The sequence below is a fragment of the Juglans microcarpa x Juglans regia genome, chromosome 3D (genome assembly GCF_004785595.1).
Source record: "Juglans microcarpa x Juglans regia isolate MS1-56 chromosome 3D, Jm3101_v1.0, whole genome shotgun sequence".
Taxonomy (NCBI): Eukaryota; Viridiplantae; Streptophyta; class Magnoliopsida; order Fagales; family Juglandaceae; genus Juglans; species Juglans microcarpa x Juglans regia.
Genome location: NC_054598.1, coordinates 391050 through 408513, shown reverse-complemented (window position 1 = coordinate 408513; position 17464 = coordinate 391050). Strand labels below are relative to the sequence as shown.

The following is a 17464-nucleotide window of genomic DNA, read 5'->3' as shown; positions in this document are numbered from 1 at the left end:
ATTTGGAAGCATCCCTCTTGTATGTATCCCCAATGTCTTTTAGATTTCTACAGTGGAAAAGACCCTCCCACGAATTCTGTATAATTAAACTCTCCTAGACTTTGTGTTGGGTTCTTCGAAAAAAAAAAAAAAACTAGTGCTTGTCTGATCTAAACTTGCTTAGAAAATGTAGTCTCCTGACTCTCCTCAAACATATCTTCGCGAGGGACAAAAACAACTGCTTGTCTGGTCTGGTCTAAACTGTTGAATCAATCGTTACCTTTCATTTGGTTCCCACTTTCAAAATCTGTAATTCGAGAGATCGCCATTGGCCCGTTACCAACCTACGCTATACCTTTTCTTTATTATTTATGTTCCCAAATAAACTCAGCTCCCTCCTTTTTCTTCCCAAATCACTTTCATACTCTCACTCACCTCTCTCCTCTCTCCCACCCCGCCCTTCCCTCTTCCAAACCAAGCAAGCCCACGCTCGCATCATCGTCCACGGCCTTGCCTCCGATGCCGTCCTCCTGGGTCACCTTCTTTCCTGTCTTGCTCTTGCCCCATCGTCCTCATTGGAGTATTCCCTCTCCGTTTATCGGATACTCGATTACCCAAGCGTTTTCGCCTCTAACAACGTGATCCGGTGCTTCGCCAAGAGCGACTCGCCTCGTGGATCGGTTGTGCTATACTCGTCTATGCGGCAAAGAAATGTAGCACTACCCAATTCCCATACTTTTACGTTTGTTTTGCAAGCTTGTAGCAAGGCTTTGGCTATACATGAAGGGACTCAAGTTCACAGCCATGTGGTGAAACTGGGTTTTGGTTTGGATGTTTTTATTACGAATGCGTTGATTCACTTGTATTCTGCTTGCTGTCGAATGGAATGTTCGAAACGGGTATTCGAGGAGAATATCCATCATCGAGATGTAGTCTCTTGGAATTCAATACTGGCCGGGTTGGTGAGAGATGGGCAGATTGGTGTTGCAGAGACAATGTTTGGAAAAATGCCGGAGAGAGATGCTATCTCTTGGAGTACGATGATTATGGGTTATGTGCAGAACGGACAGTTGGAAGAAGGGTTGGAGTGCTTTAAAGATATGAGAGAGAGGGGGTTGAAGCCGAATGAGGCCATATTGGTCACGGTGCTTTCGGCATCAGCCCAGATGGGTCTGCTGGAACATGGTAGATTAGTTCATTCCATCATAAATTCGTTGAATTTTCGGATGACAACTTCGCTTGGTACAGCGCTAGTTGACATGTATGCAAAATGCGGATGCATTGAACAGTCTAAACTCTTGTTCAACAGTATGCACCAGCGAGATATTTCATCATGGAATGTCATGATTTGTGGGCTGGCCTCACATGGACTTGGAAAGGAAGCTCTTGCACATTTTGAAAGGTTCGTGAATGAGGGCTTCCGTCCTGTGAATGTGACTTTCATTGGGGTCTTGAATGCCTGCAGTAGAGCAGGTTTGGTCAGTGAGGGCAGACATTATTTTAAGTTAATGGCAGAAAATTATGACATTGAGCCGGAGATGGAGCACTATGGGTGCATGGTTGATCTCTTAGGCCGTGTTGGCTTTATCAATGAAGCTGTTGACTTGATTGAGAAGATGCCAGCTCCGCCAGATCCAGTATTATGGGCAACATTGCTTGGTGCTTGTAAGACTCATGGATTAGTGGAACTGGGTGAAATGATTGGAAATAAGTTGATACACTTGGACCCAAACCATGATGGGCATTATGTACAATTAGCCGGTATATATGCCAAATCAAGGAAATGGGAAGACGTGGTTCGAGTTCGGAGACTGATGTTTAAGCAGAACACTAATAAAATTGCAGGTTGGAGCTTGATAGAAGCAGAGGGGAGAGTTCATCAATTTGTTGCAGGGGATAGAGATCACGAGCGTTCTTCAGAGATTTACAAAATGCTTGAAACGATTGGGACACGAATATCAGAAGCTGGTTACACACCAAACATTTCATCCGTATTGCATGACATAGGAGAAGAAGAAAAAGAGAACGTAATTAAAGAGCATAGCGAGAGGCTGGCAATTGCTTATGGTATGTTAGTAACAGAGGTTGGGGATTGCATCCGAATTGTGAAGAATTTGAGGGTTTGTGAGGATTGTCATGAGGTGAGCAAGATGATCTCCCAGGTGTTTGAGAGAGAGATTGTTGTGAGAGATGGGAGCAGATTTCATCATTTTAAGGAGGGAAAATGTTCTTGCCATGATTTTTGGTAAGAAAAATGATAAACACACCGCACTTTACACAATAATATTTTAAATGAGAGGTATTTTTGTAAAATATCTTATAAAACTAACATCATTTTACAAAAATATCCTCATTTTATAACATGCGTTGTGAAATATGTTGTAAAATATGTTATGTGAATATGACTACTCGAATTTTCTGACTAATACTTAGTATATTATTGACTTATTAGACATGTTTCAATTCTAATTGGGGTGAGGACAGTGAGAGATTTCCAAATATTTTCGACTGAACCGGGGCTCGGAAAGGGGTTTTGGAATGGCAGTTGTGGCATTTCCACTTCCGTTGGTCTGAGCTTTGCTTGATTCCGACGACGGTGAGTCCTTCAATCTTTTAATACTTCTAGCATTGTTGTCCTGCTTGACTACCGAGAACTCACTGTACGGAAAAGGGAAATTCAACACATGCCTACAATGTGCCAAAAAAACAAACTACATAATTGATGCATCCTACATTATCCAATGGTTGCAGAAATGGGTCAAACAGCACAATGGTTGGTACTTGTTTGGGCGAAATAATATTAATTGTCCTTCCAAAATTCATATCATAATTGTTGCCACTTGTTTTCCAAAAATACCCTCCAGGGTGGGGGGGTCGTTTAGTTACATTGTAATTGGGCTTTAAAAAGCAGCCAGCCCGGTTTGCCATCTCGATTTGCTTATTGGCAAGTAAATTAATTAATTAATTAATTAATTATTATTATTTAAAAAATAAAAAATAAAACTGTAAGTATAGTCTTCACAAGTAATCGATGGATAAGGATTAGCACGTCTGTTTCAGTAATCATATCGCATCAGAATGAATAAGATCATTCAAATATTTTTCTAATTCAATTTAATAGGGTGGGAGGCATTTTGATTGAATTGGACCCTCCCACTCCCAGTCATTACCAACTAAAACTACACAAGCAAACAGATAATATTATATATAATTTATTATTTTAATGTTTGGGGCGGCCGACCCTGTATAAAGCGTGCGTGTCTTTTTTATATATAATTTATTATTTTAAAAATCTATTCATTATAATTTTTTTATTATTATTTTTTCATCATTTTAAGATGTAATATTAGATAATAAGTTTATAAATAAAATATAATAAATAATTTTTAATTATTTAATATTACATTATTATAAAATGATGAGTATCATTGCTTTTTTTAAAATGTAAAATACTACTAAATCGGAATTACGAGGGTGGGTACTGTAGTCAATCATTGACAACTCGACCAACCCCTGGCTGCCTTCCCACCTGGATTTTATGACCTACTCTTTATTTATTTATTTATTTGTTTTTTGTTTTTACACTCAAAATTCAAAGTCTTCTGTGTATCGAAATACGGCGTATGCGTGTGTATGGATGTGTTTGGAAAGATTCAAAATCTATTCATTGATCATCTAAATAATACTATCTAATATCTATCCATATCAACACCCTAAATTATTTATCACATAATAAAAACAAACACACGAGATGAGATGAATAATATGATAAAGCGTGCGCTGTTGCCGTCTAAAACTCGCTCCTCTCTTCTTGGCTCTATGCTAATCCACTTTCCAGTTCTGTTCAGTTCTGTTCTGTAACAAACTAAAGTATTGTACGGTAACAGTCTAAATTACACACACACACACACTCACACTGTCCATTTGACTGACGAGTGAATCCAATGTAACATGCGAAACGGATGTTTATCTGTAGAATAGAATTACAACTTTTATTATTATCTTTCTTAATTCCTCAGAACTGAAATCTCGTACTCCAATTATAAACAACACACATTAAAATCTTATGCCTACTTAAACTCTCTCTCTCTCTCTCTCTCTCTCCCTCCCTCCCTCTCTCTCATGATGACATGATGTTGCTCTGCCGTTAATTGGTTGGTGGTTTTTGGATGCGTTTAGGAAACTTGGTTCAACTCTCTCTTTCAACTTCCCCTTTGATACGGTACCGTTTCTTTTTTACTTTACAGGAGAAAAAACTTCCTTTGCATGCTCCGTTTACCATGACTTTTATTTTATTCTCTCCTCCATTCCTTTCTTTTCTTTCAGACTTCCTTTTGTAATCATCTCAAAACCTCTTTCCCTCTCTCTTATACTTTCTGCGCATGCTTTGGGTTTCTCTGGAAAGCAAAACACCAAAAAGGAAATGAAGCCTTTCAATTCCGTAATCTCTCTCTCTCTCTCTCTGTGTACGAGTATATTTTTCATGATTATGTATTCAAATTCGTGGCTCTTTGTGCTTGTACCTTCAGCTGGGGAGGGGAGGTTTGAACTTGGTTTTTAAATTTTGGCCGTATCAAAAAATCGATGTGCTTTCTTGGAAATTTGATGAATCATGATTCTTTTTTTTTTTTAGTTTTGAGCTTCTATGCTTTCTGCGTCCTGTTTAGAGTTACTGAGAAAAATGAGTACTATATAGAGGAGTGTGTTTGGAAATGAGTTTTTGGTTGAATTTGTGTTCAGCTCTACAATTTCTTGTCATTGTTTGGTTCGGGTACAGGAAGGCAATGACGTTGCATCTTTATCCCGTGTTCGGTTCCAGGAAAAACTTGAGAAAAAGAGAAAAAAGGGAAAAGTTCTCATGTATAATTTCAACAGAGTGTTAAAACCTCTATCTTTGCTTATTTCCTATTTTCAACCCCTCTCGCTGTCTTGCTTTTAGTTTGCTTTTTGCTTTTTTTTTTTTTCCCTTTAAATATGGTTGTTTTGAATTTCTTAAATCATCTGCTGAGTTTAACTCTCTTAAATCATATGTTGAGTTTAACTCTCTTTCTCTATTTCCATTTTTTTCGGTTCCATTTATATATTCTTGTTCTTGTGGGTCTCAAAGATCGATTCTGATGTTAATATCTGCTGGAATTCGTCAACTTTGAACCCAAACCAAATGTAGGATTGTTTATATTGTTTATGCCATATGCAATTTTTACAGGAATAAAAGATTTCCAACCAGAATAATCGGTAATTTTGTCTAATGTTTCTGGTAATTCTCCTTCAGAGAATTTTCTCTAATATGTCTGATTGTAAATTTGAAACATGTTAAAGGTGCGCATTTCAAATCTTGATTAACTATGTGATAAAAATCATAAACTAATGAGCTAACAAAAGATGGGATGCCAACACAGTGTCATGGGGACAAGACTGTTAGTATATACTTAAAGAGGCAGACGTGGGTACTGCTCTAATTTCTGACACTCAAAGATCATATTCTAATGTATAAATAAAGCAAAATTGAGGAAGCATTGTGCATTTATGTAATTCTCTTCAACCATGACATTAGCCTTGTTCTACGAGTGAAAGTTTGGGAGAATGCTTATGATGCTTACAACCAGTTTTATTAATTTTTCTTTTCTCCGGGATTTTCACTATGTGATCACTCAACATACTTTGATGAGCTCATTATGCAGAGAATGTGACTCTTCACTTTTAATGCTATAACACTTTTTATTTTTGTTTTTTACCAGGCTTCTGTACTGTCAGATCTAAAGAATAGGTCGTGCCTCTGCAGTTTCTTAATTACAGCATCTTTGATTTGTGGTGCTTACTTCGTTGGTAATGCCCTTGTTGCAAAGGAATACAAAGAAGTATGCATTTTTAACTGAATAGCTCCTTTTAAAATTTTACTTGGTCTTATATATTTTTGTTTTGAGGGTTACTGAGGATCTCGTTCATTACAAAGGATATTCCTTTGGTTGTTCAAGTTGATCTTCACGTGTTTCTAAAGGAAAGCATTTGGTGTTGATATTAATTTTGGTCAGAAAACATCATGTTCTTTAATTTGGACACTTTTTTCAAATAATGTTTAAACCTTAATGAAGAATGAACTCACATAGATTAGCCTATAAGCCAGAATTTGCAACCAGAAAGTTATCGGGAATTTTGACAAGAACCAGCATGGATGCAATCATTCTTTACACTTGTTATGATGCCTTGCAATACTCATTCACCTAGAGAGAATTAATTTTTATGTTCTAAACTAGAATTAAAGTGGCTTCACTAGATATGATCAATTAGCTGCTTAATTTCTTATTACAAATGAGATTAATTGATGTTAATGTTTTCATGCCTCCAATATCTGTAGATCTCAAGTTAAAAGATCCTGTCAAGGATTACTCATAGAAAAAATGTCCCTTTGGTAGGATTAACACCGTTAACCTAGATACAATTTGTCTTTGAACAATTGTTAGATGAAGTAAATTTTCTTTCTGAAATTCCCACAATCCCTTTCGTCCTATTCTGATCCCTTAATCTCTCATGGCTTATCCCTTTTTGTCATGTATGGCTATTATTGATTGGCAAATATCGCCTAGGATGACACAAGTTGTTATTGATTAAATAATTGGAGGTGTTTTTTTTAAAGAAAAAATGAGTTCTTCTAATCCTGATTCAATGTTTTCATTTAAAGTGATTGCATAACAAAGAAATCATCATATTGTTTGCTGTCTATGTCTTGAAAAGTTGAAATTTTGTTGGATGTGTCTGATGCAATTACTGATGGATGAATCAAATATTGAGTAAAATGAAATCTGGGGTCTCTGACTTTGAATTTGCATGTATGAATTGAAAATATTTGCATGACTGATTAAAGTTTACTGATTAACATACATCATAATACTTCCTGAAACCACTCGTGCAGAGATTAACCAGATGGGGAGTGATTCCTGCTATGCAGAATAAATCTAAGGCGTGCAAGGTTTGTCTTGTCTTTACATACTTATATATGGATACATGTATATATATATATATATTTTTTTTTTTTTTATAAATCCCTTTCTATAATGGCACCAAGAAGTTTTCTGATTTATGTTTTCCCACTTTTTCTACCCCAATACTTTAGAATCGTTGTGGGCCTTCAGGGAGTGATGCATTACCTGAAGGAATTGTTGTCAAAACATCTAACTTGGAGATGCGACCATTATGGGGTTCTACTCCAGAAAACGTAAGTGAAACCACTGCTCAGATTCTCACTGGTTGGTCGGCCATATTTATCTGATTTTTTTTATATTTCTCAACAATTTGGTAGTTTTGAATTGCATGATAATTGGTGTTTGGTTTACAAATTGGTAATGCATTATCCCAGCTTTTCCTTTATATGTGGTTCTGGACAAATTGTGCGTCACTGGCAGAATTGATTCTCTCCCTTGAGTTGCATCAAGTTCCTAGGATAATTGAGAATGTTTGAAACCTGCAGTGATAATTGAGATGTTGTATGCAATGTCTAATGACTTATGCATAGTCCTATTCGATTAAAAAAAAAAAAATTTTGGTTTCTGGTTTAGGTCTGTTGACCTGTTCTAACTATTGCGTCTGTTGAACCTTATTTCAGTGAATTAATCAGGATAAACTTAAGTTATGCTCATGAAATGTCGGCTTACTTAGGCCCATGACGAAAACATCACCAAGGGACATCATAATTTATTGTCATTTTTTTGTTGCATGTCAAGGGAAAGATAACCATTTGCTGGCATTAAATAATCAATGCTACGTAGATTTCTTATTATTATCTGGTGATGATAGCCAGATGATACCCGCAGAATCTCTGTACTGGGTATACAGCAAAAGTTGCTTGAATAATTTTGTCATTTTGGCAGCTCCAAACCTATTGACAAATAGATGCCCTGTGGATGCGTTTGCTTCTACAGGAATGGTGCCTAAAGTTTCTGATGAGAATAAAACAGCCTGCACATTTTCTTGGTTAAGAGACATACATACACTTTGTTGCACTAACCCATTGATCTTCTTGCAATACATATGTGCCAGAACAATGCAAAGCCTTCTATTAACTTGTTAGCCATTGCCGTTGGAATCAAGCAAAAAGACTTGGTGAATGAAATTGTGAAAAAGGTGATGGTTGCTCCTGTCATTTTGTTGTCCTTCCAGAATCATCCCCTCATATCTGTGTGTGACATATGTTCATTCTGTCATTGCAGTTTCCCTCGAGTAATTTCATTGTGATGCTTTTTCATTATGATGGTGTTGTGGATGAATGGAAAGATTTAGAATGGAGTGATCGTGCCATGCATGTGTCTGCAAAGAATCAGACAAAGTGGTAATGCTGATTCTTCCGAGATTATTTTTTGCCTATATATTGTAATGTGAGTTGTTCGTGTCCAAGTCTATATGCATAAAGGTTAATCTTCTGATACAACTATACCATGTGATGACATAGGTGGTTTGCCAAGCGTTTCTTGCATCCAGATATAGTTGCTGAATATGATTATCTATTTCTTTGGGATGAGGACCTTGGGGTTGAGAATTTTGACCCAAAACGGTGAGTATGGATTGTGGTTACTTTTATGGAATGATCTTCCCATTCTATTGTGATTGCCATCAAACTGTTCAAGCAGCCTTTGTTGCATTAATGCTTTGATTAAAATATTATTTCAATGTTTGAAGTGATAGGCAAGTGATAAGATCCTTAGAAATCTTGTGCTCTCTTATAGTATGTCGGCTATGCCTATTGTTCTCATCAATAAATTATTCATTACTTTTTTGATAAGTTAAATTAAATTATTCATTACTTATCAGGGAAAAAAAAAAAAAAAAAAAGCGGAACCAATGACCATTACTACCGGTCATTGGAATAATGACCTTTATATCTCATTCTATTAGACCAATCCTTTTTTCTATCACATGCATCAACCTCACTTCTTCTATTTATTATTAGAGAATTTTAGTACTTATGCCATATTATGTGCTTCTGTGGAGATCAGAGATTACCATACTGTATCGAGAAACAAATCAAGTCCAGCAGATGATAATAGGAGACATAATTCCAGCTTTATACCTTGGAAATATCAACAACTTAGAATAATTTTATTCTATCTTTTCCTCTTTTCATAGAGGTCTGATTTTAGACTTTAAATCTTGAATATACTGAATCTCTTGCAGATATTTATCTATTGTTCAAGAGGAGGGTCTTGAGATATCGCAGCCAGCACTTGATCCTGTAAAGTCAGAGTTGCATCATCCAATTACTGTACGTAGACATAAATCAAGGGTGCACAGGTCAGTGTAAAATATTTTACAGAACAAGTGGGGTGCTTCACTCACCAAAAAAAAAAAAAAAATAGGGTAATGCATGAATAGATCCATACTATAATTATTCTAACTGCAACCATGAATAGATCCATGCTATAATTATTCTAACTGCAACCATAAATTATTAAGGGCTCATACTCTTAATGGCTGCACCCATTAGTCTATTAGTTACCTTGCAAAAGGGGGAAAATTTGTGTGGCAAACCTTAGAGATCTTGTAGGCAAAAGTTACTCGACCAAATGTTTATGAATGGTCAATAGAATTTTCTTCTGTCTGACTAGAACTTTGAAACCGATGTTTGGAGAATGGATGGGATGTGACTACCATATCGAATGAGTTATGGGTCTCTTTGCTATAGCTCTGGTTCTTGAAAGTTGTTTTTTTTATAGGGGTTCTTGAAAGTTATAAATATATGAGAACTTAAATTTTCTCAAGAGCTAAGATTTGAAATAGTTGAGGTTATGCCTTCTGGCTATATTCTTAGTGTAGAGACTAGGAGTATGCCGAGTTCTGCTCTAGCATAGCTTGGTTAAGGATTTCCAGTTTTTACTTTTTTGGGTTTTGTCATTTTTTAAGGCAACTTCAAAAGATGAAATTTTTTTTCAGTTCTGCTTTTGTGTGCTATTTTTTCTCCAAAATCATTCATAATGAAATTCTATCCTCCTTGGTTTAGACCATCCTTCACAATTACAAGTTGGTAACTTTCAAAATGAACTTGCCATTTTGAAAGAGATCTCTCTGTCAGAAGTGCAAATGTATTTTCAGCTTAGCTTATGTCCCACATGGAGGACCAAGGAGCATGGAATTATTGAGGCTGCAGATTATTGGCAATGGCTTTGTGTTTTGGGGTGCTTCTATTTAATTTTATTTGAGCATTCTCATATGAAGATTTGCAGTTTTTTAATGGAATAATCTTTTTTTTATCATTTGCCTAATGGTTTATTTTTTAGCACAGGGCTTATCTTACCAATCTGTGGTCATTATCAAACCATTCAGATTGTCATTAGTTTCTTTAAGGGATAACTACACTTTGCACCCTCCAACTACACTTTGCACTTTGCACCACAAATTATAAAAAATGACACATTGAACTACAATAAGCGGACATTTTGCACACTCCATTCAGACTTGACCATCAAGATTATGTCACATCATCTACTTTTCATCCATCTTAACGGTCAGAATTAGACAAGGGTGCAAGACGTAATTTTTTGGCAGTTGGGGGCTGCAATATGTCAATTTTGGTAGTTTGGAATGTAAAGTGCAAAACTCCTGGTAGTATGAGGGTCCAAAGTGTACTTTTCCATTTCTTTAAAATCTCGAGTTGAAGGTGTGCAATATAGTTGATTTTGAACCATGTTCACTTAAATTTTTGTAACAGGAGGTATTATAAGTTTAGAGGCAGTGGAAGATGTGATGCCCAGAGCACCAATCCTCCTTGCGTAGGGTAAAGTATACTGGCTCTATAGCCGTTTGGCTGTTCTTTATTACTTTCTCATTCTCATAAATTCTAGCATTGAGGAACTACTTCATTGTGTCAAATATAATCTGTTATGCAGTTGGGTGGAAATGATGGCACCTGTGTTCTCAAGGGCAGCTTGGCGGTGTGCATGGTATATGATACAGGTATAGTATACTCAAACCGCTCACGGGGTATCTTCTGCTGCTTAACAACGTTGTATGGCATAATGGGAAGGATATTTGCAAATTGCATTGTATCTTCCTTTCTGGTATGTGTTCTTTAATGAAACCTTTTTTTTTTTACCTCTTTCAGAATGACTTGATCCATGCATGGGGCCTCGATAAGGAGCTCGGCTATTGTGCCCAGGTAACTATTCTGCCTTAGAGCCTCTTTTTCAACGCTCTTTGGAATCTTTTTGATATTTGGACTCTTTCTTAGGGTGATCGAACGAAAAATGTTGGTGTTGTTGATTCCGAATACATAGTTCATTTGGGTCTTCCCACACTTGGTGGCTCGAATGGTTACAAGGCAAGTCATCATTTTAATTACATAGTGCTCCATTTTAGGACTCAGTTGATCTAAACTTATGCTGAAACAGTTGTCTTGCTAGCTTCTTGTTTGGGTCAAACATATTTGTTGCAGATCTTGCATCTCAAGGTGTATAAATTTACTCACAATCATGCATCCTTTCATATACTCGTGATGTTGTACTGATAGGGACATACAGTGTTAGTTCTTATAAAAAAGGACATATAATGGTATTAATGTTGAATGATTGAGTTTTCTCTCACTTTTAACTGTCTGCTCATTGATGCAGTTGGGCAATGATTCCGTGGCTGCTCCTCCAATGGAGAACTTGAGCTCAGAAACACGGGTACATTTTTCTAAAGCTAAAGTTGCCTTATACTAGATTCTTCGTTGATGTATTAGTGATTGTTCTTGTTTGAGTTTTGTAGGTATCATCTGACTCCCACACCATTGATCCTAGATCTCTTGTATGTCCTGTTAATATTCCTATGTTAATGAGATGTTTTGTCTGGTTAGCATATAAGATTCTCCATTCTTATCCAAAAACTTAGTCTGAGGAAAAATGATTTTGGTGCAGGTGAGGTGGCAGTCTTACGTTGAAATGAAAATATTTAAGGAAAGGTGGAGTAATGCAACAAAGGAGGACAAATGTTGGGTTGATCCATATGGAAAACCGGTGAACCAAATCAGGAATTGATTTAGTAATCAAACAGACGTTACCAACATCAACTTGCATACAAATTCAATTCTGTGATTCTTACTTCTTTCTGCAAAAGATGTGGATACGGACTATATATTGACAAGTATTTTGGGCTTACAAGGAAGGAGCGAGCTTTGAGTCAGTAAAAGCGTTTCATTCATCTGTTTCACATGGCCAGGCCAGCAGGAGTTACCCATTTCTGCTGTCCAGTTTTGCTTGTATCATTCATTTATACACCTCTTGCAGAATGAGATAGGGAAGGAAGATCCATCTGGCATGGAATTTTTGCAATAATTGTTGATATATCAAAATAACAATTGTAAATTATATTTATTTTGTGTTCGAAGGAAAAAAAAAAAAAAAAAAAGATGTAAATTATTGGGGCAAAAATGGAGTCTTTTATGTACGGAATGAACATCGATTCTCTCCGAACTGTAGAATGAAATACGGATGCCCCTTTTGCTTCTCCCCGCACCCGCGCGCTATTCGGTCTACTACACACTAAACCCAAATCCAATCCAATGTTAACTTAACATTCCAAGTTTGGAGGAAGAGGATGGACACTTCTGGTACTAAAATAGGCTCTGTTTGGATTATCTACAAAATTGCAGCCTCTTTTATTTATTTATTTATATAGCTTTTTATATGAAAAATAGTATTTATGTATATATATAAATAGCTTTTTATAGATTAAATATTTTGTAATATTAAATGATATCAAAACTCAACTCTCAAATAGATCATTTTTAAAAACAAAACAGAGCACAAATTTTTCATTGAGGGAGGAAAGAAGGAGTAATGCTAGGAGCCTAGGATGTTTGAGGAGTGAGATAAGATGAGAATTTTGTAAATAATAGTAAGATAGTTTGTGAATCGTAGTGAGATAATTTGAGTTGAGTATTTTTTAGATTTTTAGAAATGAGAAAGAAAAAATTGAATAAAAAATATTATAAAGTTAAAATATTATAATAATATAGTTTTACAATATTATTTTTGTTGAGAATTTGAAAAAGTTGAGTTTTTTTTTTTTTATTTGAAAGTTTGAAAAAGTTGTAATGTTTAGTTTAAAAATTTTGTATTAGAATAATATTTAGAAATAAGATGGGATGAGATGAAATTGAATAAGATTATAATTTTATATCTCATTTAAGGCCCCAAACCTGCCTGAGCAAGTCTCATATAAGTCTTTTATAAAAAAAAGAATCACTAATAAAGAATAAATTTTTTTATAATTTTCTTAGGTGGTTTTTTTTTTTTCCTTTCTGTTTTTTTTTTTTTACAAGAATTTGTATAAAATTTGTCTATTTATAAAAGGCTTATATTAGACAAGTCTCATATAAGTCTTTTATAAAAAAAATAGTCACTAATAAATAATAGTTTTTTTATAATTTTCTTAAGCGGGGTTTTTTTTTCTTTTTTTTTTTAACAAGAATTTGTATAAAATTTGACTATTTAGAACATGTATAAATCTTTTCTAGGAAAGATAATTCCTCGATTCACATCAGTTTGGTTGTTAGACTTAATTAAGATCAATTTAGTTCAGTCTAATTTTAAATTAAGTCTATCATCAAAACATTCAATTATCAAATTATTAAATTAATTTTAACTCAAAATATTTTTACACGTAAGATTCACAATTTTTTTAATTCAATACTTCTTTACACGTGAGACTCACAATCTTTTTTAACTTTTTATAAATATATCTAAATTTATCTTAACATCTAAATATATTTAAATTCATCTTAGATAGATCCTATATAATTCATTCTATCATCTCAACTCATTATTATCTATAAAGAGCTCAGTTAAGTTCAACTCAACTCAATTAAGTTTAACTCAACTCAACGTTCCAACGCAGTCTAAGGGTGTGTGTGGATGTTGAAGTGAGTTGAGTTATGATGATAAAATATTATTAGAATATTATTTTTTAATATTATTATTATTTTAAAATTTGAAAAAGTTGAATTGTTTATTATATTTTATATTGAGATTTGAAAAAATTATAATGATGAGTTGAGATGAGTTGAGATGAGTTTGGTAACCCAATGAAGCCTAAATAACCATACAAACCACGTCATTTTCCCCTAACCAAGAAAATCCTCGTTTCACAGGAACATCCTTGTTAATAGCTTTGCCCAACCACTAGGGTTTAAGCCATCGAAGCCATTCCATCTCTCTTTCTCGGCACAGACAAACAGACACACAAACTCACCGAGAGATCATGTCACTCTTTCGCCTCCTCCTCATCCGCTCTCTCCGCCGCCCCTCGACCTCCTCTTCTCCCACCTCACAGACCCTAACCTCACTCCTCTTCCTCCACCACCAAAACCCTAATAACAACAGCCTATATCAAACTGCATTGACACGCGGCTTCGCCTTCTCATCCGCCGAGGAAGCCGCGGCCGAGAGGCGCCGCCGTAAGCGCCGGCTTCGTATCGAGCCCCCGCTGCACGCACTCCGTCGCGATCCCAGCCAACCCCCTCCGCAGCGAGACCCTAACGCTCCACGGCTTCCAGACTCCACATCGGCGCTGGTGGGCCCAAGGCTGAACCTCCACAACCGGGTGCAGTCCCTGATAAGGGCAGGAGACCTCGACGCCGCCTCCGCCGTGGCCCGCCACTCTGTCTTCTCCAACACTCGCCCCACCGTCTTCACCTGCAACGCCATCATCGCCGCTATGTACCGGGCCAAGAGGTATGTCTCTATGTCTGCGTATGTGCTGATCGTAAAGTTTTGAACTTAATGACAATATATTTTTTTTAGAATAGTTTGATTACATTTTAGTACAATGATCCTATTTTTTGTGTTTTCCACTTCGATGTTGGCCAGTGCAGCATATGGCCTCACAATCTTAATTTTTTTCACCTTTTTTAATCTTGAACAGAATACCCGTATTTTCCTTTTTTATTTTTATTTTTATTTTAACAGATAATTATTAGGTATTCTTAGATAACGAAAACATGGAACTTCATCCTAGTCATTAAAAATTATTAGTTAGTTGAGGCATGCTATGCTGTGATGGGACGGAATAGAACCTCATCCAGACTCTGGAGTTTCTAATAATTTTCAGTTTTAACATGACACCAGGTTTTTGTTTTACTGAATTTGGATTTGATACACTGGTTAGTTATTCGTTCTTATGGTTATTTGATTAATACAGGTACAATGATGCTGTTGCTCTCTTCCATTTCTTCTTCAACCAATCCAATATTGTTCCAAATGTTGTATCTTACAATAATTTGATTAATACCCACTGCGATGAGGGCAGGGTTGATGTGGGATTGGAAGTTTATCGGCATATTATTGCTAATGCTCCATTTAGTCCATCGCCGGTCACCTACCGGCACTTAACAAAAGGATTGATTGATGTAGGGCGGATTAATGAGGCGGTTGATCTTTTGAGGGAAATGTTGAATAAGGGGCACGGTGCAGATTCATTGGTTTATAACAATTTGATTAAGGGGTTTCTGGAGTTGGGGAATCTAGACAAGGCAAATGAGCTATTTGATGAGCTTAAGGAGCGATGCATGGTTTATGATGGGGTTGTGACTGCCACATTTATGGATTGGTTTTTCAATCAGGGGAAAGAGAAGGAGGCGATGGAGTCGTATAAGTCCTTGCTTGATCGCCAGTTTAAGATGGTGCCTGCAACTTGTAATGTCCTATTGGAGGTGTTGCTTAAGCATGGGAAGAAAATGGAGGCTTGGGGATTTTTCGATTCGATGCTGGATAATCACACACCACCAAATTTCCAAGCGGTGAATTCTGACACCTTTAATATAATGGTTAATGAATGTTTTAAGCTTGGAAAGTTTGAGGAGGTAATTCCCACATTTAAGAAGGTGGGTACAAAACCAAATTCAAAGCCTTTCCAAATGGACGTTGCGGGGTATAATAATATAATTGCCCGCTTTTGTGAGAACGGGATGTTATCGGAGGCGGAGACGATGTTTGTAGAATTGTCCTCAAAGTCATTGTCCCCAGATGTCACAACTCATAGGACTTTGATTGATGCATTTTTGAAAGCAGACAGGATTGATGATGCTTTGAGGGTGTTTAACAGAATGGTGGATGTTGGTTTGAGGGTAGTTGCTAATTTTGGCAACAGGGTGTTTGATGAATTGATCAAGAATGGGAAGGTAGTGGATTGCGCCCAGATTTTATCAAAAATGGGAGAAAAAGATCCCAAACCCGACCCTACTTGCTATGAGGTTGTGATTGAGGGACTTTGCAATGAAGGTATTTTGGATAAGAGCTGGGATTTACTGAGCGAGATGATGAGGTATGGTGTTGGACTTACTCCTGCGTTGCAGGAATCAGTAACTGAGGCATTTGGGAAAGTTGGGCGTGGCGAAGAGGTTGAGAGATTGTTAGGTATCAATAGGTGGGGATATGCACATGTACCGTCAAGACCACCTCCTCGAACGGCAGGACCTGCACACCCGCCATTGGGGCCCCCTCAAATGGCAAGACTGCCGCACCGACCATCTGAATACCCTCAAATGGACAGCATTCAGAACTCAACTTCTGGACCCTCGGAAATGGCATGGAAGCAGCACTCTCCATCAAGACCCACACACACACAGCACTGTCCATCAGGACCCACTGAAGTGGCATGGCAGCAGCACTCTCCCTCTAGTTCTTCTCATATGGCAGGACTGCAGCACCCACCATCAGGGCCCCCTCCAATGACTGAACCACATCAGCCACCATCCTGACCAACTCAAATGGAAGGGATGCATCCACCTCTAGCAGGGCGGCCTCAAATGAATGGGGCCGGGCCCCATCACTCGCCATCGGCAATATCTCAAACAGCAGAACAGGTATTAGTCTGATTATTAGATATTAGGTCAATGATATACTGGTTCTCTTTTGTTCTCATTTTGAATTGGACATTCTCATTTTGAATTGGACACGGAGGATAGCTACATCATTGTTATACATTAAGTGTCTCTTTGTATCACAAGTTTGCTGTGGTCAGTTTCACTTCAGTATAATAATGTGAGTTTTTGGTATTGTTATACATTAAGGCCTGTTGTGAGTATTCAGTCCCTATGTTATGCTGAACTGGCGGGCTAATTATTTGTACTTTGAACCTTGAGATATTTATTAGAGATGGCTCTATTCTCAGATAGTGTCAATGATTATGTCTCGTGTTAAAATATGTGCTGAATTTGGAGGCCATATGTGAGATACTTTTTAGAGCAAGAATCAGCATGAAGAGTGGGCAGATCTCATTGATTGCACCTTATTTAGGTTGCATTATGATATTGATTTTGGTATATTATGCAGCTTGTGTTTTCGCTGTTTGAAGCAATTGAGTTGGTTTTTGTGCTTCATATGCTGCCTTTTGTATTGCATAAGTATGGGGTTTGTATTAAATTTTTATGCTCTATGTAGTCCAAGCATTTGATTGTAATATCGAAGTGCTTTTTCTGCCCACCATCAACTCATATATTACCATTTGATCTTGCATTTTG

At 36.7% G+C, this 17464-nt stretch overlaps 3 protein-coding genes across 5 annotated transcripts; all 3 read left to right on the top strand.

Annotated features, from left to right (window-relative positions):
- Nucleotides 1–187: 187 nt before the first annotated feature.
- LOC121256541 (pentatricopeptide repeat-containing protein At5g66520-like) lies at nucleotides 188–2228 on the top strand. The gene has a single exon (XM_041157380.1). The coding sequence runs from the start codon at nucleotides 351–353 to the stop codon at nucleotides 2226–2228; it is 1878 nt and encodes a 625-aa protein (XP_041013314.1). The 5' UTR covers nucleotides 188–350.
- Nucleotides 2229–4060: 1832 nt separating this feature from the next.
- On the top strand, nucleotides 4061–12374 carry LOC121255879. Of its 3 annotated transcripts, XM_041156424.1 has the most exons (16): nucleotides 4064–4201; nucleotides 4306–4420; nucleotides 5718–5837; nucleotides 6890–6946; nucleotides 7091–7192; nucleotides 8014–8097; nucleotides 8184–8302; nucleotides 8423–8524; nucleotides 9145–9261; nucleotides 10676–10741; nucleotides 10854–10920; nucleotides 11069–11122; nucleotides 11195–11284; nucleotides 11574–11630; nucleotides 11713–11751; nucleotides 11862–12325. In XM_041156424.1, exons 1-16 carry the CDS (start codon nucleotides 4149–4151, stop codon nucleotides 11979–11981), a joined length of 1362 nt encoding a protein of 453 aa, XP_041012358.1. In that variant the 5' UTR covers nucleotides 4064–4148; the 3' UTR covers nucleotides 11982–12325. The 3 variants fall into 3 exon arrangements, with proteins under 3 accessions (XP_041012359.1, XP_041012358.1, XP_041012360.1); XM_041156425.1 differs by lacking the exon at nucleotides 5718–5837 and having other exon boundaries at nucleotides 4061–4201; nucleotides 11862–12374; XM_041156426.1 differs by lacking the exons at nucleotides 4064–4201; nucleotides 4306–4420 and adding an exon at nucleotides 4431–4521.
- A 1702-nt stretch (nucleotides 12375–14076) lies between these two features.
- Nucleotides 14077–17114, top strand: LOC121255878 (pentatricopeptide repeat-containing protein At1g10270). Its single transcript, XM_041156422.1, has 3 exons — nucleotides 14077–14678; nucleotides 15145–16545; nucleotides 16576–17114. The coding sequence occupies exons 1-3, from the start codon at nucleotides 14206–14208 to the stop codon at nucleotides 16700–16702; spliced, it is 2001 nt and encodes a 666-aa protein (XP_041012356.1). The 5' UTR covers nucleotides 14077–14205; the 3' UTR covers nucleotides 16703–17114.
- The last annotated feature ends 350 nt before the right edge of the window (nucleotides 17115–17464 follow it).